Raw genomic sequence first — 24199 nt, 5'->3', positions numbered from 1 at the left:
CCCTCCTGCTCCACTCAGTTTATCTTATCAGCCCGAGGTGCCTGCCGAGTTCTTGGTCACACCACAGCGATGACTGATACGGCAGAGGTGACTTCCTGATCTCAGCCCTTATCACAGCCTCACAGGAAATGGCCCAAAATTCACTCCACAGATCAATGCGCTCCATATAGGCTGCAAGATAATATGAAAAATGTTGCTTTTATAGATTTTACTGTGTTGATACTAAAAGGCTCCCTGCTAGCTGGTGCAATAATTGGATATTGGTGATAATTAAACCCTGAATTATTATTGATCTCATTCAAGTGTAGAATCTTTGATAGGGAACTTTGAGCCATGACAGCAGAAATTATTTTTATTTTATTTTATTTTAGCAAAAGCCTCTCTGTCATAATTCTTTGTCACACAAAAAACTGAATGCAGCTTCTCCCCACAGACACCATCTGCAGAAATCTGTGGTTCATCAGGCATTAGGAGACCTGGCAGCGGTAGGAGAGGAACCCACCGCGGTGCTCGACCACACAGACGTCAAGTGGAGACCTACCACCAAATCAGTGTGTAAAACGGCTCCAAAATATCGCTCCATCCTCTCAACCGGCACCGTAAGTACTCTTAAGGATTCTCATGATGCTGCCGGTGGTTCAGTTTGAATTCTCGGTTATGGACATGGCTTTGTTATCAGGCAGTGAGGCAGATGGGTTTGACTGGTTGTTCTCCTGCTGTAATAAGAGTGTTTGACTTAATTATTCCAAAAAACAAAAAATCTGTTTACATCCCAACTGAGTTCATTCACATTATAACTGTTGGCCAGTTTATTTCATGTCGTGTGATTAGATGTAAATTAGATTCTCACTGAGTTCAAACCTAAGAGATGTGCAAAGAAACGTAGATTATAGATAAAGTGTTTGTCTAATCAAATGGCATCAGAAGTGGGCGACACTCTGAGTTTGCACATGGTGCTTTAAGGTTCAGGGCAGGACTTCCTTTATTGCATCTACATCCTACCCATGTCTAATAGCATAGTAAAAAACAACACACTCTCACTCCTGACTCACCACATTTGGATGCTCAGTCAGGCACTTCCTGTATCTGTGGACGTAAATAGAGATGGATGACCTCATGATGGCAGCCATAACCTCAGAGATGACTCTTCTCCATAAAATAAAATAAACCTGAAAAAGAGTGCGTGTCCGTGGGACTGCCATACGATGCTAAAGGAGCAGCGTGTGTGTTACAGTGTGACACCAAAGTGTCGCTTTAAGTGTATTAAAAAGCTGCAGATCCAGGCATGGCTTCTTGGAGTAGACCTGTGTGCTAAAATGCTTCACTTTAAACATGCTTGCATTTTACTCTGTTCCCTATTTATGGTAACATATACTGTACATGTGGTAAAATTTAAATAAGTCTCTTATTCCCCCATCGTTTTTATTACATGTGTGTGATGAGTTGGGAGTGAGACCACCCTACATGAAAAAAAAAAACTCCAACACGCTTCAGTCCCTGCATCTGTTTTATGATCCTGCTCACATACCGTGAAGCTAAATCATCCAGTTTCAGGTTTTTAGATTATTCAGTGCAGGTTAATTTTCCCTTTTCTATATATAGTATATATATATATATATATAGAAAAGGGAAAATTAACCTGATAAAAATGAAATGAAATAGTGAATGATATATATATATATATATTTATCATAAATACAGCTATGTCCTTAAACTCATTGTCTCCTGCTTATTGGAGTATAAAATATATTTAATTTTTTTTCTCCAGCAATCATTAAATTATGCTAATTGCACAGACGGATGTTTTTAATTACACACCACAGGGTTTTAATTGAAATTCAATAAATTAATCCATATATTGAATCATGCCCGGCATTCAATTTCCCAAAGAGGACTTCACAGTTGGGTACTGAGGTGTATCAGACTCAGTGATGCTTGCATTTATTCATGGGGTGGTGGTGGTGGTGGGGGTGTGGGGGGGGGGGTAATCTGGTGACTAAAGGCGCATCATTTACTGCAGAATGATCTTTGCTTAATATTTCTTTCCCAGAAAAGCAAACCGTAAGAGGAAAGGTAGGTATGAGTGGACAAACACAACGTTTGCTTTTAAAATATGTGGTGTTAAAAAAAAAAAAACATACACACACAGAGAAGAAGCAGAGATGAAATGTTTAGCCTTGTCCAAATATCTTGAGGTGACTAAAGAATGTCTTTGTTTAAAATGTGTCTCACCCCTGCTGCATACGAGTAGATGAGAAGAGGAGGGAGGAAGATTTGTGTAACTTCTCCTCAGGGTCGGTCTGTTGTGTTGACTGCAGACTAGTTAATGGGAAAACCTTCTTGGAGGACAGGCTGGATTAACCTCTCACAAGCCATCAGAATAAAAAAAAAGTTTAGCTAACATTTCTTTGCTGAGACTTTCTTTCTCCATATCTGTGGACGTTTGGCAGTACTCAGTTAAAAGTTGCTCCCCAAAAACAATGCCAATATAAGTCTGACTGGCTCTGGGTTTGAAGAGAGGGTTATTGTCTTTTTCTTGCAATTTACGACTCTAATGATGCACTTATGTTGCCCGCTCTTCCCTTTTTTTTTTACACCTTACCTACTTAAGGAGGAAATCTTGATTGGTAAGTCGATGCTATCCGCAGATTTAGGGATTTACTTGTAGGTCGGTGCAGGATAATTATTTACTTCTTACAGGAGAAAGAGCACAGTCATCTGTCCTGTTCTGAGGGCTTTCTTAGTTAGACTGATGGGTTCTCTCTTTGTCTGCAATCCTTTTTCATTTCTACATAATACCCATTTTTGTGATGTTTGTTCAATGTTCTTTAAATGAGGCTTTTTACAATGGGGGCTATTGTTTACTCTTTTTTCTCTTCACTCGAGTTAGAGCCGGTAGATCGTTTCACGCATAGTTTTTCTTTCTTCCTGCTCTTTTGTTGTTCCTTTCATATAATTGTTTTAGTTTAGACTTCCTTTAAACTTTGTTTACTTGTTGATTTTTTTGACTTTAGTTGAGTTCAGGTTTTCTTTTAAGGTTAATCGCATGCTTCAAATTTGCATGATGTCTTTATCTTTCCAAGCTTTCTGTCCCAAGAAAGAAAGAAAAAAAAAATCCTTCACTGTGTTTTCAAGGGAATAATAATATGTGCCTTTGTACTAGAGTATTCACAGTGCATCAGCAGGTGTTTTTTTTATTGATACACGTCTGGTTTTAAGCTGCAGCCTCTTTGTCTGTTTGCAGATTTTGTCGGCAAAACCTGGAAACGAACATTTACATGGAAAAGGCTCTCAGCAATTAGCGAGAAACGCCGAAGGTCCGCATGATTATGATTCCGGGAATGACACTTCTTCGCCACCTTCAAGCAAAACTGGTGTTTCTCGGGCGAGTGTCACTGACAACAAGAGGAACCACTGTCAACGTCTGGCCTCGCCAGAGAAGCTGAAGTTCACTGACAGAGACAACGCCTCTGATTCAGGGAACTCTGTGACCAGCTACGCCTCCCTGTGCAAACTGTACGTCGAGGATAGCCTGTCTGCGACGCTCTTCACTGGGAACGGCAGGAGGTAATGTTGCATTCAAAATAAGTAATCCATCTGAATCAATGAGTTCTTTCCAGTACACGCTTGTTTATCTCCTGTTTCCACGCTCTGTTTCTGCTTTTGAAATATTCATCATATGGGATATGCACAAATAGTTCTCATGCATGCACTGAGGCTGCAGCGGCACAGGCTCGAGCCCAAGATTAAAACTATAGTAAAACTTTATTTTATCAGCACCTTAACAAAAAACAAAATGCTTTGACAGAGCAGTGGATAAACCAAAACACAGCCCACTAGACAAATATAAATTTTAGATACTTTAGTAATCCCAGAGGGAAATTGTTTAAGGCTGGGTGAAGTGTCTTGCCCAAGGACACACAACAATGAGGAGTTGGGATCGAACCTTAAGAAAGAAAATTAAGTAAAAAGTTTTATGAAGGGATTTAAAGAAGACTTTTTGTGACCATTAACACCTCAAGAAAGTCTTTCCAAACATTGCATAAACCTCCACCTACCTCTTTACTCTTTAGTGGCTGTATGAGTCCCATGGTCGTGACATATGTTGGGCACTACATCGGTATGTTCAGTTAGCATAAATGTAAGCATGTGTCAGATCTAGAAGATGCATTATCGACCAAATGTAGTGTGGTTGTGAAGATGTGTTGTCCAAAGTCGAGGGGCCCTTGCCACCAGACGAAAGCCTGCGGGCAACCTGGTTAGGAAGCTTGGAGGCAGGTGGAGAGAAGCCAGGATTATGTGATGTTCTCTGTTCAAACCAATACGACGCCTAGCTGCTAAACTAGTGGATAATAAAGATAATAAAGAAGGAGGATGCAGTTATGTTTTTATCACTTGAAGAAGTTCATGTGTTTTCCTCGCAGAGAGCAGATAAACTTGGGGTGCCGCGAAGAGGTTGTGAAATCCCCAAAGATATCCAGCTGTTCACAGAGGAGGAGCGAGTCGCCTCGAAGGCGACTGAAAACACGGTCATATAGCAGCAGGAGCAGGAGCAGATCCTCAGGGAGTTCCAGATACTCTGGACGCTACTCACGAAGCCCCTCGCTGTCATCGTGCAGGTCTCTTACCGACTTTCACGCTGTTACACCACCGCTTACTTTTACTTCTGCTGCAGCCACTGATGCTCTTGCTGTCTGATTGCAGCTCATACTCGCGCTCTCTGAGTAATTCAGCTGATGTGAGGCGACGAGGCAGCGTGGCCAGCCTGAGCTCAAGAGGAAGCTACTCCAGATACAGTGCTGACAGGTGAACTTTACTGTTAATAATGCCTCCTCATTAGGCCTGTATGAGAACAGATACTGAAGGACACTGTTGGTAAATACATCTTCACGATGTCTTGTCTGCTTCCCAGACTGCGCCACAGAAAAAGAAGCTCCAGAGGCACGTGTGCGAAGCATTCACATAAGGTTAGCGGGAAGAGACGGAGACGCAAATCCTACTCTCCTATGAAGAAAAGGAGGAGAGACTCACCGAGCCATCTGGAAGCACGCCGGATCACAAGGTACAGCTCTGCCAGCCTGGTTATTTAAAGCTACGGTTTACACGTTCATGCCTAAAGGCAGCAAAAAAAGGAAATGTACTGCTGGCCGCACCCTCTGTCCTGCTCTGTAGCACAAGTCCCCAACTTGAGATCATGACAAGCTGTGTACCCTCAAATGGTCTTCAGCCTGAAGATCACATAACTCTCAGTTCTAAAGCCTCCACAGCAATTAATTAATTAATAATTGAAACCTTTATTAGTCCCACAATGGGGAAATTGCTTAAGGCAGCCCAGCAAAGAGCGCCATACACCAGTGAGTACACTGGAGGCTATGCAGGTAAAGTGTCTTGCCCAAGGACACACAACAGTGACTAGGGAGTAACCTTCCGGTTACAGGACAACCCTGCTATACCACTGAGCCACTGCTGCCCTGAACTGAAGAAACTGGAATTACACAGTACCAGATTTTATTTTATTTGGTTATTGCTCCTGTATTAATCTACATTCAGAGTCACTCAAGGACAAGAGAAAGCTTCAGATATTTACCATATGCATCAAAAACGAGTGACCAGAAACATGAATGATGATTTATTCTGTTTGTGGATCTCTCTGTGAAGAGGAGTGGGTCCAGACCCATTTCACTCAGAAGTTTTGTAGATTGAATGAGTATGGCTGGCCAGGCCTATAATTAATTGATTTTGTTTGAGTATAATGAGTGGCGCTGTGTCTTATCGTCATGTAAGTATGTCAGAGAAGTATTCAGGCTTCTGAGACTAGAACATCCTGGGACTGTTTGCATAACACAGCGCATGTATTGGGACATGATTTTTCTTTTTCTGGCAAACTAAATACAGAAATATGAGCAAGAAAGGTAAGAAACAAAACTTGAAATGTTACAGGACCTCTCAGCTAATGATGTTATATTGGCTGCTACAGAATGGTATACAATAGAGACCAAAGCCGTCACCTGAAATGTGAGGGGTCCCCTTTAAATTAGTTTCAGTACCACCTAAATGATGTGAAGTAAAGACAAAGCGATGAGCTGAAAGAGACTAAAAAACACTAAAGAACCGAGTCAGGAGTTATTCATTTTATCTTTCCGCCCCTCCACAGTGCCAGGAAGCGTCCCATCCCTTACTTCCGACCCAGCCCGTCCTCCAGCAGTCGCTCCACCAGCGTGTCCTCCTGGAGCAGCCTCTTCACCCGCAGCCGCAGCCGCAGCCCCATCCACAGCATCAGCCGCAGCCGGAGTCGCAGCCGAAGCCACAGCTACTCCTCCTACAGGAGCTACAGCCGCAGCTCGTCCTGGAACTCCATCTTTGGGAGCCGCAGTCGCAGCCGGAGCCGCAGCTCATTGAACAAACGGAACAAAACCAGGCATTAGGTTTCTCGCAGAGAACATTAAGGCGTTGACTTGTGAGAGTGAGGAGAGGAGATGTCGGAGCAGTCGTCTGTGAGCGTGCTCCGCTTTGATGCTTGAGTGGAAATGTCCCAGCAGGGGTCCGGCAGCGTCTTTCACAGAGGCTCCATCTGCCCACAGAGACCGAATGTCTTTTTGTTTGTTTGTTTTTGTTCTTGCACTGCCTCCTCTTGCATCAGCACTCACGATGGCCCGAGACTGTTCATCCGACACCTACTCCCCTGCATCCATACATGTCTCTACACCGACGGATGCTACAAACGAGAAGTTAAGCTATTCACTTTTGGGTTGAAACTTTGGCCATATGCAAGTGCACACGCACCAGTTGATCTAACAGGATGTCAGGCCCTGCATGTCCTGGATTCTGCACCGTGAAGTGAAGCATTGAGGCCGTTCGATCCAACTGTTTACAAACGGCTTCACAGAAATCATTATCGGGGATAAGTAAAGATTTATTGCTCTGATCTCGGCACCTCACAGGGTGGAGAACAAACATGTTTCCTCTGCGATGGTGGCCTGACGGCAGGCAAACTGCCTGTCAGCTCAAATGTCAAATTAATTTATCTCCTGATCAAGAGGAAAACAATTGAAATGTCAGTCTGTGTAATACAACCAGAGAGCAATCGAAAGCATGAAGTTTCACAGTATCCTTCACATCGCCTGATTTGTTTTACAAACAAAACGCTTCAGACGTGGAGAAAACGAACTCTTAATCTGCTGAAATGAACATTTTGAGTTTGGATTGTATTTATTTGAGTTTAACATTCAGCCTTATTTGGCTGCTAAGAACAAAAAAACCTGAGCCAGTGTTTCAGCATCAGCAGCAGAAGGTCAGGGTTTCTGTAACGTGCAGCAACGCTTGTATTTATGACTTATTTAATATTTATTGGTTGGTAGTCCCTCTCAGTAGTGGTCAGTCTTTCTATGCAACGCTGTCAGTTTCTAGGTTTTATGACACTGCTGTGAATTATCTTCTTATTGTTCCTCAGATGTGCACAAACAACATGAAATGTCAGAGAAGGTGCTTCCTGCCTGACCTTTCATTTTGTTTGTTTTGTTTGTTTTAGAAAATTATACGTTCAGCATTTGATATGATAACACAGCATGGAGACGGTTAACAAGCATACAAGACAAGAGGCGATTGATAAGTTGGTGGCCTAAGTCAGAACAGATGATGTCATACACCCAGAGATAAAGAAGGAGCTCAGTGGTACTGATGATGATGATGATGATGATGATGATGAAGGCATGTAGTGTGTAAATCTCTAAGGGGAAACTATGTTGAGTTGCTTGGAAACAAAGGGAAATCAGCCAACCAAAATCCACCTACCGGAGGCCCTAGCTCTAAATAATCAATAGACAAAACGTGACCTGTTGATACCATATTTCAGATCATCGGTGTTGTTTTCTCATTTTTGCCATCTAATATCTTTAAGTGCACATAATTCGTTGCTGCAAACCTGCTGACAAATCCAGTTTTTGGACTATCTTTGGAAATCTGGAGCCGTTCTGGAGGCCGGTGTGGCCATCTTGGCAACTCCTGATGCCGCCTAACGACCAGATAGGGAGGTGTAGCTGAGCTAAAACTAAACATGATTTACCAGGCTGTAAACATGTTTATTTCTGATGTACTTTTTAGACTTCACAGCATTCAGATCTATGATTCTGAGAGGGATTGGGGAACTGCACGTTCTTCTTGGCTTCATTTTTCAGCTGCATGAGAGTAAACACTGGGTTCCATCTAAGAAACATGTTGATCAGTAGAGGGTCTTGTAGGTGGATTTTGTTACCTTTGGGTGAGTGATTCTCATCTCATGTTTATCATACAGACATGGATGTGACACCAATGACCTCATGTGGTCAAACTTTTCCTTCTAAAGTTAATTCTGAGGCTGCTGTGACTCCACAGTTTGTATGTGTGATGAGTTCGGAGCTGCCTTTGCATATTATTATTATTATTATTATTAGGAGTTATATTTCTCTGTGATTCGGAATCCATCATCCTGTCTGTGTGACTGCTCCAGGCCTGACAGACTGCTCTCTATGCACTCAATACTCTCAGCTTATTTCCCTGAATGTCAGCTAAATTGGACGAATGAGGGAAATGTGATGCTGGATGAAGAGGGGGGGACTTGGCACAGAAGAAGTCATCCATAAACTATACACGCCGATGATGACTCGTGTCGACCGGTGGGAGATTTGTGCCATCGTGTTGATAAGACTTTTTCCCCCCACCACCCCCCAACCCGCTCCTGTCCCGTCTCATAATGTAAAGTTTACATCCGTTCTTGTGCAAAATGATTTTAAATAAGTGTACAGTGGTGTAAATATGCATCTGTATAAATGATAGAAACGTGTGATCAGGTGCTAAAAAGAAAGACGAGCTTAAAACCACTCTGATCATGTTTTACTTTACTTCCAGGTCATATATAGCAATAGTGTCTCACTGTTAAATGATGCATCATTCCCCCTGAACATAATGCAGAAGCACATATTTCATACTGCCATGTGTCAGTGTGAACTCCATATTGTATTAATGTGTCGCCTGGAAACTGAATCCTGCTCTCTGTGTCACTGAGTGTCCAGAATAAGCTATATAAAGTCATGTTCTGAATGAAGCCGTCTTGTTTTTATGTTCCAGAAACAGACCGAGTCGACGTTTTGTTTTAACCGTGCTGTGACATCAGGGTGTTTGACCTGAAGCTCTGCGTTATCTTCTATTAAAAAGACAGTGAGTCACACTGATGGGACGAGGCGGAGGGAGCTCCAAGAGGGCACATGCGGACACTGCAGCTTTTAGTTTGGGGAAAAAGGGGGTGGTGCTGCTCCTCGGTCAGCTGTTGCGCCTCCACTGTAAAAAATATCCACATCAAAGAAGTTGTTTAATCTCCACAGGAGACTGTAATTAAACATATCTCTCTTGCAGACATCTGGTGACGTCACTATGGACCAAAACAAGTCATTAGCTGTATTAAAATGTCTCCACCTGAGGGATTTGAAGGTGTAGTATCAGTGTGAGAGTGTGTGATTTTTTGCAGTGTGCATGTTCCCCAGAGCCTCCCAGCATTTTCCCGACTCCTGCTCGGTGCAGACTCATCGTCTGTGGTTCCTAAATCCACTATAAAAAGCCGCAGCCAGAGGAAATGAGCTCAGTTCACTCTGAAGTGGAAGAGGGTCTGTGCGTAACCAGGAGTTCTGTTGTTGGATCAACAGGTGACGTTGTTGCGTAACGGTGATGCGCGTAATCCAGACGAGATAGACGCAGAGGTTTTGGGTCAAGTTTTGTTTTCGATAAAGAACTTTTTTTTTCTGGCTTTGAGCTCAGCTGGACATGGCAGAGGGAGACTTCTACACGATGGGAAGCCGGCAGAGGTTTCCCAGAGACCCGTTTGTGGAGTCGCCGTTCAGGGATCAGTCGCCATTCAGGGATCAACTCGCATCTCGGTTCATGGAGGATGAGTTTGGGATGTCACCTTTCCCCGACGATCTGGCCATGGACTGGCCCGGTTGGGCTCGGCCGGGCCGGTTAAGTACGCGACTCGGCACCTCGCCTTTCAGCAGCGGTTTACGCACAGGTTTCCCCGCGCGTCAGTCCACGGGAGGCCCCGCGATGTACACCAGCATGTACGGCGAGCCCTCCTCCAGGAGCTCACCCACAACCACCGGGGGGGAACCCTGGAAAGTCTGCGTGAACGTCCACAGCTTCAAACCAGAGGAGCTACACGTCAAGACGAAAGATGGATTTGTAGAAGTGTCAGGTGAGCTGGGATGTAAATCTGAATGTTGGGTCTTACTTGAGGAATTAATAAACACATTCTCCTCAGGATGGAGGCTTTTAGGGGAGGAAAAGTTAGAAGGAAGTGAGTCTGATAACTTTCCACTTGTTTAGAATTATAAAGAGCCTCTAAAATCCACACCCTGCTGCCTCTGTGGGTCAAAATCCTCAGTTTATTTTAAGGCATGTTGCACAGAACACTGTAAAATAATATAAATCATGTTTATTGTTCCTGTCATAACAGACAAAACATGGACATGGACAGAAATTAGAGTAAACCATAGTTAAAAAATAAATGAATACAGCAATTTTCAGTAGCTGGACTCATGAACCAAGCAGGCCCTGCTTCCTCTCTGCTGTTAGGACAGGACAGCCTCTCTCTCTCTAACTCCTCTTAAACAGCCTCTGTGGTGCAGCCTGGCCTCTGCTTTAATGACTCTCTGTGAAAGATCAGGACAGGTTTTGAGTTTTGTGGGCCGGGGGACGTTGGCAGGCAGATCTTCAAGCTTAGACACCTGTTTCAGATTCTTGGAGAATCACTCCCTCAGCTCACTCCCATGAGCTCAAATTAGATTGAAGGCAAGGCCCGTGACAACAGTCTCTGTTTACAATAAGACGAGCCATCAAACACTGAAGAGAATGTTCTGGAGAAACTGGACCTCGCTGTTGCCCCGGCTGTGGAGGTTTGAGCCTCCGGCGGTGTCACGTTGTGAGTCTGTGTAAGAGAGAAGTCGCTTTCTTATAAGTCGATGCTTCCGAAGACAGACAGATGAATTCCAGGGATACCCGGGACAGCAGAGGACAGCAGTCCCCCCACCCCCCAGCTCTGAGTTTTTTATAAACACATTGTTGGTATGCCAGTTGGGTCATTCAATCAGAGCCATGTTGGGCCTGCCTGCCACAGTGACTCGAACTGTTCTAAAAGCGTGGCAGGGAATGTGAAACAAGGCGTTCAGCACATGAATGAACACAGAGGGGAAGATTAGCCACATGCCGCTAATAGTTAAACACAACTTTCTATCAACTTATGAACATAATCATAAAGAGGAAGGGTCCGCAGGTTGTCAGCCCCTTGTGATGTCATAAGGGGTTTTTCCACTGCAGGAAGTGACCATTGTAGGGTAGCTTGCACCTTTTTGCCCTCTTCTGCTCACTGTATATCCCCTTAACAGCCTCTTTTTAGGCTGATTAAGGGGGAGAAAACTGTAACTACTTCTTAAATAATATCAGCTTAAAGATGCTTGATGATTGGTTAAACCGTCTCTTCTCACAGGTTACAGAAATCCAGCACACACAACAGGTAGAACAGCAGGATAAAGGAAGTAAGAATGGAAGCAAATGTGAGGAGAGATGGCAAAGTGAAGCCTTTGTTGGCTTGTTAGCCAAAGGCTGAAAGGGCCAGTTCCTGTAAAAACTTACCCTAACATCCTGCTGTGGAAAAACACCTACAAAGACCCCCAGCTGGATTCAAACCCTGAAAGGAACTGCCTGCTTCCAGACAGGGTCATGGGCAGCAGCAGCTTATTTGTACACATTAATCTGTTCTTCAGTCTCTTACTGTGAACAGTGATCGTCCAGTTTCACCACACAAACTGCTTTAAAACATATCTCCAAAGCTTCAGGCCTTATGAAACTCGCTCCATCACATGAAGACACCGCTCCACTCCCAGAGTGATGTTACACATCTGGAATTTGTCTCCTCTTTCGTAAGAGAGCGGCACCCCTCTCCGACAGACCCCTCTGTGTTCTCTTGGAGATATACGGGAACAGGTTTTCTTACATCATGTTGATGTTTTTCATAATGATCTGATAATGACTTCATTGCTGGTGGATGCTCACTTCTCCTCTTTCTATTCCTCTCTGGAGCTTAACGTGCTCCAGCTTCATTTTCTGGCGAGGTCTAGAACTTTTTAGACGTCAGAGCGAGGGTGGTTTAAGGAACGGGGTGTGGTGGGTCACGCTGCTGCTGCCAATGACATTTAGCAGCTCAGGAGCAGCTGCTAACAAACTCAACAGACAGACCGACTCTAAACAGCAAGGGAGAAGACAGAGAGGGGGCTTTCCAGGAGTAGATGTTGTTGTTCTTCACTGTGTGTCTTGCTGAAGGACAATCAGTCCTGGAAACAACCAAAAAAAAACATGTAAATTTCAACATTGCCGTCCACCCTGCTGGCCCCCAAAGCTAACACACTGCACGGCCTGAGCAATGGAAAGCTGCGTGTGTGCCAAGTGAGAGATGTTTTCAGCACAACACTGTCCGATCGGTGTCCTATTGAACAGGACGCTCAGTCCGTGACCTCATGTCACTCCCGCTCAATCATCTCTGAGGTCTACAGTGAGATCACTTCTCCACCCGCTCACTCGGTTTTTCTGTTTTTGTCTCAAACAGGGAAACACGAAGAGAAACAGGAAGAAGGAGGCATAGTGACAAAGAACTTCACAAAGAAGATACAGTGAGTCACATTCTACATTTATGAGCGCATATTTCAGAGCTAATCATGTACACTGAGTTAGCATTAGACAGAATAATAGCAGTATTTACTGCAGAGCTGTTGAACCGCTGAGCTATTATGGCTCTCGAGTGGCTTTCTTTAACTGCTTTGACATAAACAGAGTTGTGTACAATGGTAATGAAATTATATATTTACCAATAATCCATCCTTCTGTCTGCATTCTGAATTTAAATTGTTGGTTTACTATTAATCCTGCTCTTTACTGTGGACTGCATGTATATATATATATATTTGGTCGTGGCTCTAAATCGGTGGTCTTACGTCGCACTGTAAGACAGGTTCTACAATGGCCGCTGTCAGCGTCTTGTGGCAAAGACAAGCTGGGATAAAATTCTAGCGGTGTCAGAAATTTAGGATGACTGACTCACAGTGTGACAGCTCCTACGACCTGACACCCCGTATCCACGTCTTCCTCCTCCTCGCATGTTGACGTGCGACGTAACCTGTGATCGCCTGCGATTCAGTGAATGGTCATCGTACAATCTGCACGCTTTAAACTTGACGTCGTACTAAAGTTTATTAGATTCACGTCGTGTAGTGCGTCATGCAATGGTCTTATAAGATCGCTAAAAATCGCACAGTGTAGAAAGGCCATAAGATGTGGACATTGTTGTCCTCTGAGTGTCCTTTTTCTTTGAGGTGGAGGTGAACTGCTGAGTCTGCTGAGACAACCCACTCTGGGTCTTCGCATTAGAGGTTGAGAGGTGAAGGAGCCGCTTCACCCACCTGTCCTTTAAAAACAGTGAAGTTTAATCTTCACTGAAAAGAAAAGCTCGTTTCTAACAAGACAACTTACTTGAACACTACGACAACATCCTGCATGCATCATCTTGATTCTTGTTATCTTTAGAGAATGTAGAAACAGTGACTGAGAGGTTCTGCAGAAGTTTCCACACCCCCTGTGTCTCTTCCTGTTTAATTGGTCAGTGGGAGGACTTGAACCAGCAGCACTAATCACTGGTGCGAAGCGCCGCCTCGCTGTCGCGTCGCCCCGATTCGGCTAATTTCCTGTTGGCTAATTAGTGAGCAGGTGCTCCCTGCACTGTTCCTATAACAAAAGAACGACCTGTGGAGCCTGTGGATCAGCTCGGTGCGTCTTTGGCTAATTAAGACTGAAAACATATATATAGGAGGGTGGAGGGAGTGGGTCATGTATAAATAACTGCCCTCAATACACAAATCCGCTGGAAATATGAGAGGGGGGGAAGGAAGCAGAGAGAGAGAGAGAGAGGGCAGGGGTGTTCTGCCTGTGTGGCTTGGAGAGTCGTAGAAGTACGATGAAGCATTAGCAGCAACGATTCCCCGAAAACTTTGCTTTTTCCGTGATGTTTCTTGAACTACACGTGCTGCAGGAGCTCTGACCTCTCTGCACTTTTTTTTTTGCTTCCACTGTGCAACTGTGTGAATTTATGCCACAAATCTTTACATGAACTCTTCACACCAGTGGAGAAAGGAGTCTGCAGAATGCCCTGAAAAAGTAAAAAGTTCAACATTACGAACTATCAGTCATTAGCTAGAATACACTTAACACCACATAATGATTGACCAAACGCACAGGAGGTAGACTCTGGTGAGAAATCTGTAAGTTATTAACCAAAATGTTGTTGTTGAATCTGAGGGGCAAAGGTAACGATCACAGCTCGTGTGGTTTGTTCACACACACACACACACACACACACACACTTCATGTCAGGTCACACTGTCTTGTCTCTCTGCTTCAGAATCTCTGCGAGGGTAAAAAAAAAAAAAAAGCATATTGGACTGTTTTTTGGCAGCTGTACAAAATCAATGGCTGAGATAAACCGCACGCTTGCCAAAGTTAAATAAACTCCCCGAGCTGGACTGATAAGGTTTGTGCTGGAGTCCCACGTAACGGGCCGGCTGAGTGATTTGACTTTGTCAGAAATGGGGTGACTTTGCTTCACGGCGAGGAGCTGTGGGCAGATAAATGTGAATTATTCAAGATGACTGCTGCTGACTTACAACAACTTAAAATAAAATAAAATATTTGTTTACTGATATATTGAGCAATTCATTTCTTATAGGATGTTCTTATAGGAGTGTTAGTAGAAGGCAGTAACCTGTGTGAGGTTGGCATGCTAACCACGGATCCGTGTGGACGAAACACCCAAATCATAAAAAACTTTTGCCCGTCCTCTTCTCTGTGTGGACAGGACCTTAGAAGTTGTGACTTGGTTTCAACACCTTATCACTATTAAACCCCAAATTACATTTGGAAATCACTTCCCTTTGCTTGTGAATGCTGTGTCTGTAACAGCCTGAGGCAGAGAGTAGCTGCTGGATCCTGACATCTCATTCATCCATATGTTCTGTATTAGTCTATACCTTTAAACCTCTGGGCCTCCATTCACACCCCCACCTGGACCCACGCCGCCCTGTGGCTTATCTCTTTGGAAATGTTGTGTTGGTCTTGTTCTGTCTAAATTGGATTTACTATAATCCCACTGTGTTGTTGTATCATTGTTACCGCTTTCTCTTCACTTGTTTTGTAATTGCATTCTCCCCACCTCCTGCTCCTCCACCCATTGACTTTGTGCTTCCATGTATTGTCCTGTTTTTGTTGTTTAGTTGGAAGTTTTGTGTTGTTGTTGTTGTTGCAGCTGTAGACCTTTAAAGCTCCGCGACATGCTCTATATGTGATGTCTGTGGACGCAAATAGCTCATGTCTCTGACTGTCTGGCTGCTTCAGTCCATTCACAGTGGAGTGGGAATCCAATGGAGGGTCCTCTCTAATTAAATGGACAGTCTCCTCCTCTGAACACAGCAGCCGGGTGTTTATATTAACTCCCAGTAACACTTGGCTGCTCACACAGAAAACCTACAATACCCATATTTGGCCACACTGTCTGCCAAAGAGCAGACTTTGGCAGCATGTGTGTGTGTGTCAGCACAGAGTTTTCATTCCACAGTGAGGTGTATAAGATTCTGAAGCAGCATTGTTCCTGATTTGTGTGCACACAGTTTAAATAGAACGGACAAAATTTGCACATTTTGCAACTGCGGCTGACTTTCCATCAACGCTTCGTATGTTCTTGCACGTTTCAAAAGCCAATTATCCCCCTGCGCTGTGGAAAAAACACGAGATTTTCAGCCTGAGAAGTGTCAGGAAATCCAGCAGGCGGTGCAAAGAAATAAAGCCTGACATGAAATGAGCTGCTGCTCGTAAGAGAAAAATACAGGAGCACGGAAAGAACCTACAGAGTCTCAATAATTGGAATAAATCTTCGCCTGCGTCGGCTGTTTCTCCTCATTGTTGGAGGATTTTTAATGAAAGCTTGTGATGGCTTTCACTTCACTCTGAGTGGAGGAGTTTGTAGGTGCTGTGTAGTCATTATTTGAGCACTGCTGTTTGTGAGTATTGATAAAGTGTCGATTAAAAACAAAAAAAAGCAAAAATACACCAATAAACTCTGCGTTCTGTTTTGTCAGGATCCCCGCAGACGTGGACCCTCTGACAGTCTTCGCCTCTTTGTCCCCGGAGGGCGTCCTCATCATCGAAGCTCGGCAGACGCCTCCGTATTACCTCTTCAGCAGCGAAGGCTCCCAGGGCGGCGAAACGCAGGAGGCGGAGTCACCCAAGCCTCAGGAGGCGCCTGCGGTCTGAGCGCCCCACCTCCTCCTCCTCCTCCTGACTAACAGGACGTCATCCTGCACACAAGTGTGATATGAAATGTGTGTCCTCCAGCTTCATGTTGTTGTTGGACACAAAAAGAGGCAATGAAAAGGTTAAACTTTGTACCAACTAAAGTAATGAGATTATGGTTCAGAGTCCAAAAGCACTGTGATGAAGAAAACCAGCACAAATTCATATAGGTTTTGTAAGTAAAACTAAACGATATCGTAGATTAACTTTCTTTCATGTCATTAAAATTTAAATAGAGCTGCAGGATTCATATTTTAGGGTCAGTTTCTCTTTTATTTTCCCCCAAAGTGTCCTTTTGTGATAAAACAGTGCACACCAGCTGATTTTAAAACATTCAAACAGCAATACTTTATTCTAATCCCTCCTATTTTGCATTTACAGTACAACCATTGAACACACTATTATGGCAGGATTCAAAGGGGAAGTAACATAACACATGCATGTGTTGAGACTCCAGCTGATTTATATAACAGCCAAATGAACATGAAACAAACCTGAGAAAAGTAACCTGGTAATTTCCCCTCAGATTGACAGATTTAGCCACATTAAAAGTTAGCTGTTAGCCGTAGTGTTGTGTTGCTGCAGGTGCTTCCTGTGGTGGAGCTCCTCTCAGCCGACTCACAGATGTGATGTTGTCGTTTTCACCTACAGATACCTCTGCAGCAAGCTAGCCGAGCTACATGTGTGCAGTAATATCAGAAGCAGCGGCACAAACAACTGCGTCAGATTTGGAAAGGAGCAGCAGTGACTCAGTGGTAGAGCAGGGTTATCCAATAAACGGAAGGTTGGCGGTTCGATCCCAACTCCTCCCTAGTCATTGTTGACCTGCATTAATTACACTGTTCTGTTACAACAAATGAATCAAAGTACTCTAATGAATCATCATGTGACCCCGACACTGCTGCTTGTTGACAAGTGCAAAATAATGGAGGAGTTTTCAGGATCTGTTTATGTCATATAAAGTCATATCATACATGTGTGTATCCTGAGGGGTGTGTGCATTAATACTGTATTGTAAATATACTTTAATAAGACCTGAATCGTACTACAAACCGACCTGAAGTGTCCCACATTCTACCGTATGGTTTGTGTTTTTCTTTTCTATCTGAGGAGAGACGGTTGCATGATTGTTGGAGCCGACGGAGCGACCTGTTTGCCAAAGACTGTTTGTTTTCTGTTGATGTCTTTGTATTGACTGATGCAATTAAAAAAAAAAAAGGTCCAACCAGTTTCACAGTGTGTCCTCTTGCATCTGTGTCTTTCATTGAGAGCTGTGCCACTCTCAGGCCTGGTTCCAGGGACCCAGAGGCCCTGCGGTGTTATTGTTGGATAACAGAAGGAATTGGGCAGCAGATTAGCAGAGGGCTTAAGCGCTGGGTGAGATTGGCACGGCGGCGTGCTACAGAATGGACCGAACTCAGTGTGGCGGCGGCGCTGCCAGATCTTTTGAATGCAAGTGCAAAAAAAAATTAAATAAAATAAAATAAAAATTGGGGCAGTTCCATTGCATGTTGTGTGATGCAAAAGAATGTAATCTCCTCTGTGTGTTGGAATCAATGGAGGGACGATCAGTACTCAACTCAAAAAGTTTCCAGACTGTGGAAAGAAGAAGAGGCTCTTTGTGTCAGCTCACATGAACTGTTGTTGTTCATCGGTTGTACATTATACTGTATGTGTGGACTTCAGTTATGCTGTTACCATGGTTACAGCAACATGGAATGAATTTGACTAATGCACAGATGTGCAAAACGTATATATGTGTGATGAATCTCAGAACTACATGATGAATAAATCATATGGTTTAGATTCAAAGGTAATTGTGGTCGTCCCATTTGCTTGTGTAAAAATAAATGTAGATAACATGACACACAGCACAATATATAACATTTTCACATGCTTTATTGGAGCTCCAAAGACAGCATGACTATATTGCTGTTGTATCTATTCCCTATACTGTGGCTCTGGTGCATGGGTAAGCGAAGCTATGCAGGCTGCTTTGATTGTGTTTACTCAGTGTGAGCCTCCTGCTCCTGGATCTGGACCTCACTCTGTGGACTTCCATCCTGCTCCTGTTCCCTGGGCTGGGTGAGCTCTGTAGCAGCAGCCCATGCTGGGATCTCTCCGTCTGCCACCGGTTGTTTTGATGTGTCTGGGCTTTCCAGGGATTCATGGTGCTTAGAAGAATGGTGAAGACTCTGTGTGCCTTCGTCATCTGCAGGCACTGAAGGGTGGGACTCTCCAGCTGGCTGTTCATGGTCCTCCTCCTCCTCCTGCTCCCTCCGTTCTTCATGCTGCCGGAGCCCCACTGCGGCACTGCCAGGTTGAGCCTGATCACCACGGACCTCCTCTAATGGAGGCTTTTCCACATGATCCCCTGTAGACGGACTCTCTGGGTGGTCTGGTGCTTTGGAGCCCTCTGGCTTATTTTCGTCTTCTACATCCTTCTCTGCTCCCTCAATCTCCACCTTGAGCAAAAAATTGTAAATAATAGCTCAGCCTTCTTGTCTCAAGATTAAACTCAAGACTAAACTCATATTGTTACCTTCAGAGTGGCTAATTGGAGTATCAATTCACTATTAAAATAGATATTTTAGGCGTTTGGGCTGTCAAGTGACACACACATGGAAGGCGATATATAGAAACTGCAGTTCTTTGCCTGGCCACTTGAAGCTGCCTCCAAAAGTGAGTCAGTCCACAGACTTTTATACAATGTATCATAAACAGTGAAATTATCCAGACCCAGATAGATTTAGAAAAGTCTGTAAACATGCTGCTGTAAAGTCAGACATTTGAACATGGAGGTCTTATGGGGATTGACTCACATTTGGAGCCAGCTACCAGAGGCCACAGGGGGAACTGCAGTTTTTGACACTTCCAAATTATCCTCATTTTTCTCAGCCCTGGAGATCACAGCTTGTTAACGATGAAAACTTCTTGCACCTGCTGCTACATGCTAAATACTAGTCATTTAAATAAGAAATGTGAGTAGTACTGTTGTTTTTCTCGTGAATACGGTCAGACTAGTCAGCTACCGATTCAAGACGTAGGGCCTAAAACGTAACAAAGTACAAGGCTGTAAATACATTTGTATTTACCTTTATGGGAATACAGATAGCAGCTGGGACCGAGGTCTCTGGAACTGGGGCTTCTACAGTCAGGATCCCATCTGCAGACAGAGTGGACACAATCTTGGTAGCATCCACCTCAGCTGGGAGCCTGAAAAAGACATGTTCACAATGTCACCATATACAAGGTGCAAACACTGAAACTAATGAATGTAATATTTAATTTTTCAGCTCACTGAGCATTTTAGACACTGGAGAGTGTCAAAAAAAAAAAAAAAACATGCCCTCATGGTGCTGCATGCTTGGCTGCTGCCAGGCATTCTGACTTAAACTGTGCACATTTCATCGTTTGCAGGTTAATGTCAGTGTTTACTTTGCATACCTGTATTTCCTTGTAAAACATCTGGAAATAAATCCGTGCTGGTCTGGCCTCTCCTCGTGCCTCCCTGGGGATGGATTACCGTTTATGGGGAAGAATGTGAGGATGCACAGAGGAATCAAGCAACACAGAGAAACCACTCAGCACAGAAATTAATTTCTGCCACAGAGCTGTGATTTTAATTTCCCCAACCACATTATTTAAGCAGCTTTCCAATTTTGTTACATTCAGCTTTCTCCCCATCAGTGTTTAGTTTTAAGGGCTTTATTCTGTGGACTGTAAGAAAAGTTGACTCTTTGAGATAATAATATTAGATAGGATAAGATTATTAATACTTTATTTACACTGCTGGGTTAAAGTAATTAGCAATGATAAAAGCTGTGGCTGATGATCTGTACCTCCGACTTCCAGGAATCCGTCTCTGACGCTGAGAGAAATCTCTGTGGGGAAGAAGTGAGCCACATCCATGCTGACCCTCCACTTACTAATCTTCTGGCTGGGAGGATGCATCGACTCGGAGATGTAGGGCACAAACAGTGGAGCGGGTGTGTACCCGGGCCAGGAGCAGGCTGCCAAACTCCTCTGGAGCCAGTCCACATCTTTCCACCGAGCGTCCCCTGGCTCCAGGAAAGGTGGCAGGCCAACGTCCTGATTGAAAAGCCGGCTGGACTGCCACCATTTTCTCCAGGGGTACCAAGGGGCACCTGTGCCCTGCTCCCTGCATGACATCTCAGTTTTGGCCTGTTCAGTCATGTTTCAAGAAGAAAAAAGAAGACAGCCTTCCTTTAATGACAGTTAACGAGTAACTTTTGGACTCCCGGGGTTGAAACTGTAGCAATTAAAACTAACCTAATAAACGACGGAATGCTAAAAGAAAGATTGGCCGAAGCTAAGTGTGGTGAGACAGAGAACTCTCTGAGGGGCTTTATATAGTGCTCCTGTCTGTTTTAGCACTTATTAAGCACTCATGCCGATCCCATGAGAAGGGTGTGTGTGGGCATGGGGTGATGGGTGTGGAGGGCAGGCGGGCCGTGAAGAAGGCAGCAGACTAATTAGCTGTATTTATAACTTTTAAAGGCGTGATGGCAAATAGTGAGCAGTTGGCCGCTGCTGTTTTTGTGTTTGAAGTTGAACTGTTGCATCTGTTGCCCCAAGACTATTCTTCTCACTTCCCGGTGAACTCTATTCCATCAGGGGTGACAAGGCCTGATCGGTCACACTGTGCCTGACACACAGCTCGAACTCTCTCTGCTACCAGCTGACCAGCACACATTTTTTGTGTTATCTGAGATGTTTCAGTGGTACAAGTGGACAAAGCTCAGCCTGAGTGCCGTTTTTATTGTTGTTCCCTCTTTTATCATGTGTGACAGACTTGTCAGTGCTTCATTTTTAGAGCGGCGTGCCCTAAGATCTTGGCATACTGTCGTCCATTGGAGCACAAAACAGACTGAACAGATGTTTCTGACACTTTGTTTGATGGTTCACCCACAGATTCTGACTCCAGGATGTGCTGTGAGAGGTTAAATCAGGATTCTCTGCTGGCTGACTTGCTTGAAAAATTGCTTCCTGTCTCTCAACCATCATTAAAAATGTCCATGAGGGAAACTTGCATACACCCCCTGTGGTGCCATACGGTGCTCTGACCTCTAGGAGGATAAAAGAAGTTGTCAGACAAAAATGCTCTAATTTCATGAGAAAATAACCAAATTATTCCTCCCAAAAAAAGAGACCTGTTTTAATCCACTGCTAGAGACTAAACAGATTGTAACTCTGACAAATGTCTGTTTATGCTTATGGATGTTATCTTGCTGTTTCCAAATAACTTCCATTGACATCAGCCTACAGATTCAGTGTGGCTAAGGTATAGCTAGCATGCTAAACTTAGCTTAATGATGTTTTTAGGCTGCAAGCACAATGTTCACCTTTGCACATATGGACTGCAGTTCACTTAATGGCCACTGGTGTCAGTATTGTTACATTTAGAGTCCAAGTTTGTATTTTTATGGTGGGTTCATTGTTTATTCATTTATTTCAAGCAGGAAGCTGCTGCACAAAACATTCTACTGGACAAACAATAGTATGTAAATTACCCCAGCATCTTTTCCCCCTGCATTTATACTGATATGTCACTGATATCAGCCAATAATACATAGTATGCACACACAGACACGCTAATTTTCACATATTTGGAATTGGGTTTTTTTTATTTTTTTTAATTTTCAGAGATGTGGCACAATGCTTATTAATAAGTTTTTTGTTTATTTGATCGCATGTTTATAATGTCCGCTTGAATAACCGCACATCCAGGCTTCAGCCAAACACCAGCAGCTGATTTCTCGGATTGCTTCCTCCTCTTCTCTTCTTCTGGCTGGTAATTAGTGGCAGAGGGGTCGAGTCAGTCCAGCTCAGCAGGTTAAACACTCTGTATTTCCTGTTTTCTTTGTCTGTGTTGTAAAATAGATAATTAGCCAGCAGGTGATTAAAGTGTAATTTTGATAATCAGCAGGTTGAACTCCGAGCTGCAGGGACTGAAATAATGCCAAAGAGATGGAGCATGAAACACCAGATTAATGGACTGATAGTACAGAGATGAGAAACGATTATTGATTCAACATTATCCTAATTTATTCATTTGGACTGATTTCTAACAAAGGATGAACTGATATCATGAAGGCTTTAGCTTTCCAATATAGTAACAATATTTGATTCTGGCTATGTAATTAAGCCTCAGACCTTATTTATGTGTTGTTATCAGTGTTACAGAATACAGATTACATACATATTTCTTTAGATTACTCGATCTGAGTAACGTATTCTGAATACTTGGATTACTTACGCATTGAATTTCTGTGTGATAACCAAGAATGAATTTCATTTGGAGACAGAGCTAACATCAGAAGCACACTTTATGGGCAGTAATCTTATTTTGGATGGATAACAACACTTAAACATGGTGTACAGGTGTTACATCAGCTGTAAACAAGATCTTTGTAGCAACAAGGACAAAGATTGTCGTGTAATCCACTGATTTCAACAATGTAACTGTATCCTTATTACTTTAGACTGTAACTATAACGGAATACAGTTACTAATATTTTGTATTCTAATTACACACTGCCAGTAATCTGTTAGCATGTTAACCAGCTAGCAATAGAATTGTGTAATATCACTTTGTACGCCAGGTGGTATATTGAGCCAATATGGCGTCTGCTCTGCCCTCAACCCAACCAGAGAAGAAGAAGAAGAAGAAGGGCTAATGGCTAATGGCTAATGACTTCTCTGCTCACTGCGGGAACCAGGGGGCTTCGTCTCTCCTCGGAGCCCGAGATGTGAAGGCCGTGGTGGGCGGAGGCACGGTAAGGAGTGGTGGTGTTTTTCTGTATGACTGTGTTACCTTTTGTTACCAATTTGACTTCCAATTGCAAGCTAGCAGGTGAGTTTACTGTGGCTAACGTAGCTAATGCTAAAAACTAACCTATACTTTTCCTTAGATGTTACCTGTAATGGGTGTAATAAATGGCATCTCAGTGGTGTAGAAAATTATTCAATATAGCTAATGTAAGTAAAGGGGGGGGGGTATAAATATAAAAGTTTCCCCCTCAAGTTTATATTTATGTTTGAAAAGCTTAGAGAAAATGTTTTAATATGAATGAAAACTACAAATCAAAGTAAAATTCTGCCATCAGAAGACAGTGCCGTCCACATAAGTTTGATCATATAGTGTACTTGTCACCCTTTAAAAATGCAGAACTTTTTGTCTGTGTGTTTGTGATTAATTGAAGTTCAATGGTGGACATGGAACAGATCCGAGCTCGGCGGGGAAGAGGCGTCTCAGAGGAGAATCACATCCAACGAAAGCTGCAGCTGAGTCAGACTGGGCAGCCGAGGAGCTCCCTGGAGACAGAGCGAACATCTGGAAACCAAACAATAATCAACACCAGGGAAAGGTATTTCAGTGATTAGTCTCCATAACCAGCACAACTGCAGTTTGTTTGTTTGTGTGTTTGTTTGTTTGTGTGTGCATAAAGGGAAATGAAAGACTCCAGAATATATTCATTCAGATGAGTTTGCCCAGCCCCCTGTAAACACGCCATCACCAAATCATTTTGATGCCTTGAATCAGGATTAACTTCAAAGATCACTTGCAGTTTATTCATCTCACCCAAAATAAAAAGCGTCTCTTTTGAAGGAACCCAAACTCTTCTCTTTCTGTCTCTGCTATCTTTTTTTTCTGATTTCTGATTCATCCCATCCCATCCCTGGCAGCTGCTAAATATCAGAAAGTCTTATTTTTTTTCCCCTCCCTTGAACTGCTAATACCCTTCTCAAGTGATATTTTTAT

At 43.5% G+C, this 24199-nt stretch overlaps 3 protein-coding genes across 3 annotated transcripts in view; 2 read left to right on the top strand and 1 right to left on the bottom strand.

Moving 5' to 3' along the window:
* srrm4 (serine/arginine repetitive matrix 4) overlaps nt 1-6542 on the top strand; it is a 46138-nt gene extending 39596 nt beyond the window's left edge. The window contains exons 8-13 of the mRNA XM_028414885.1: nt 434-599; nt 3245-3567; nt 4425-4619; nt 4705-4806; nt 4913-5062; nt 6155-6542. Of these exons, the coding sequence (XP_028270686.1) occupies nt 434-599; nt 3245-3567; nt 4425-4619; nt 4705-4806; nt 4913-5062; nt 6155-6425 (1207 nt within the window). The 3' untranslated portion in view covers nt 6426-6542. The remainder of the gene's footprint in view (nt 1-433; nt 600-3244; nt 3568-4424; nt 4620-4704; nt 4807-4912; nt 5063-6154) is intronic.
* A 3057-nt stretch (nt 6543-9599) lies between these two features.
* On the top strand, nt 9600-17647 carry hspb8 (heat shock protein b8). Its single transcript, XM_028413822.1, has 3 exons — nt 9600-10219; nt 12626-12689; nt 16200-17647. The coding sequence occupies exons 1-3, from the start codon at nt 9793-9795 to the stop codon at nt 16372-16374; spliced, it is 666 nt and encodes a 221-aa protein (XP_028269623.1). The 5' UTR covers nt 9600-9792; the 3' UTR covers nt 16375-17647.
* A 647-nt stretch (nt 17648-18294) lies between these two features.
* On the bottom strand, nt 18295-20763 carry LOC114441657 (heat shock protein beta-1). Its single transcript, XM_028414681.1, has 4 exons — nt 20256-20763; nt 19861-19924; nt 19509-19629; nt 18295-18878 (listed from the first exon to the last, which is right to left on the bottom strand). Exons 1-4 carry the CDS (start codon nt 20608-20610, stop codon nt 18420-18422), a joined length of 999 nt encoding a protein of 332 aa, XP_028270482.1. The 5' UTR covers nt 20611-20763; the 3' UTR covers nt 18295-18419.
* Nucleotides 20764-24199: the final 3436 nt, after the last annotated feature.

Source organism: Parambassis ranga, chromosome 9 (assembly GCF_900634625.1).
Source record: "Parambassis ranga chromosome 9, fParRan2.1, whole genome shotgun sequence".
Taxonomy (NCBI): domain Eukaryota; kingdom Metazoa; phylum Chordata; class Actinopteri; family Ambassidae; genus Parambassis; species Parambassis ranga.
This window is presented reverse-complemented; position numbering and strand designations above follow the sequence as displayed.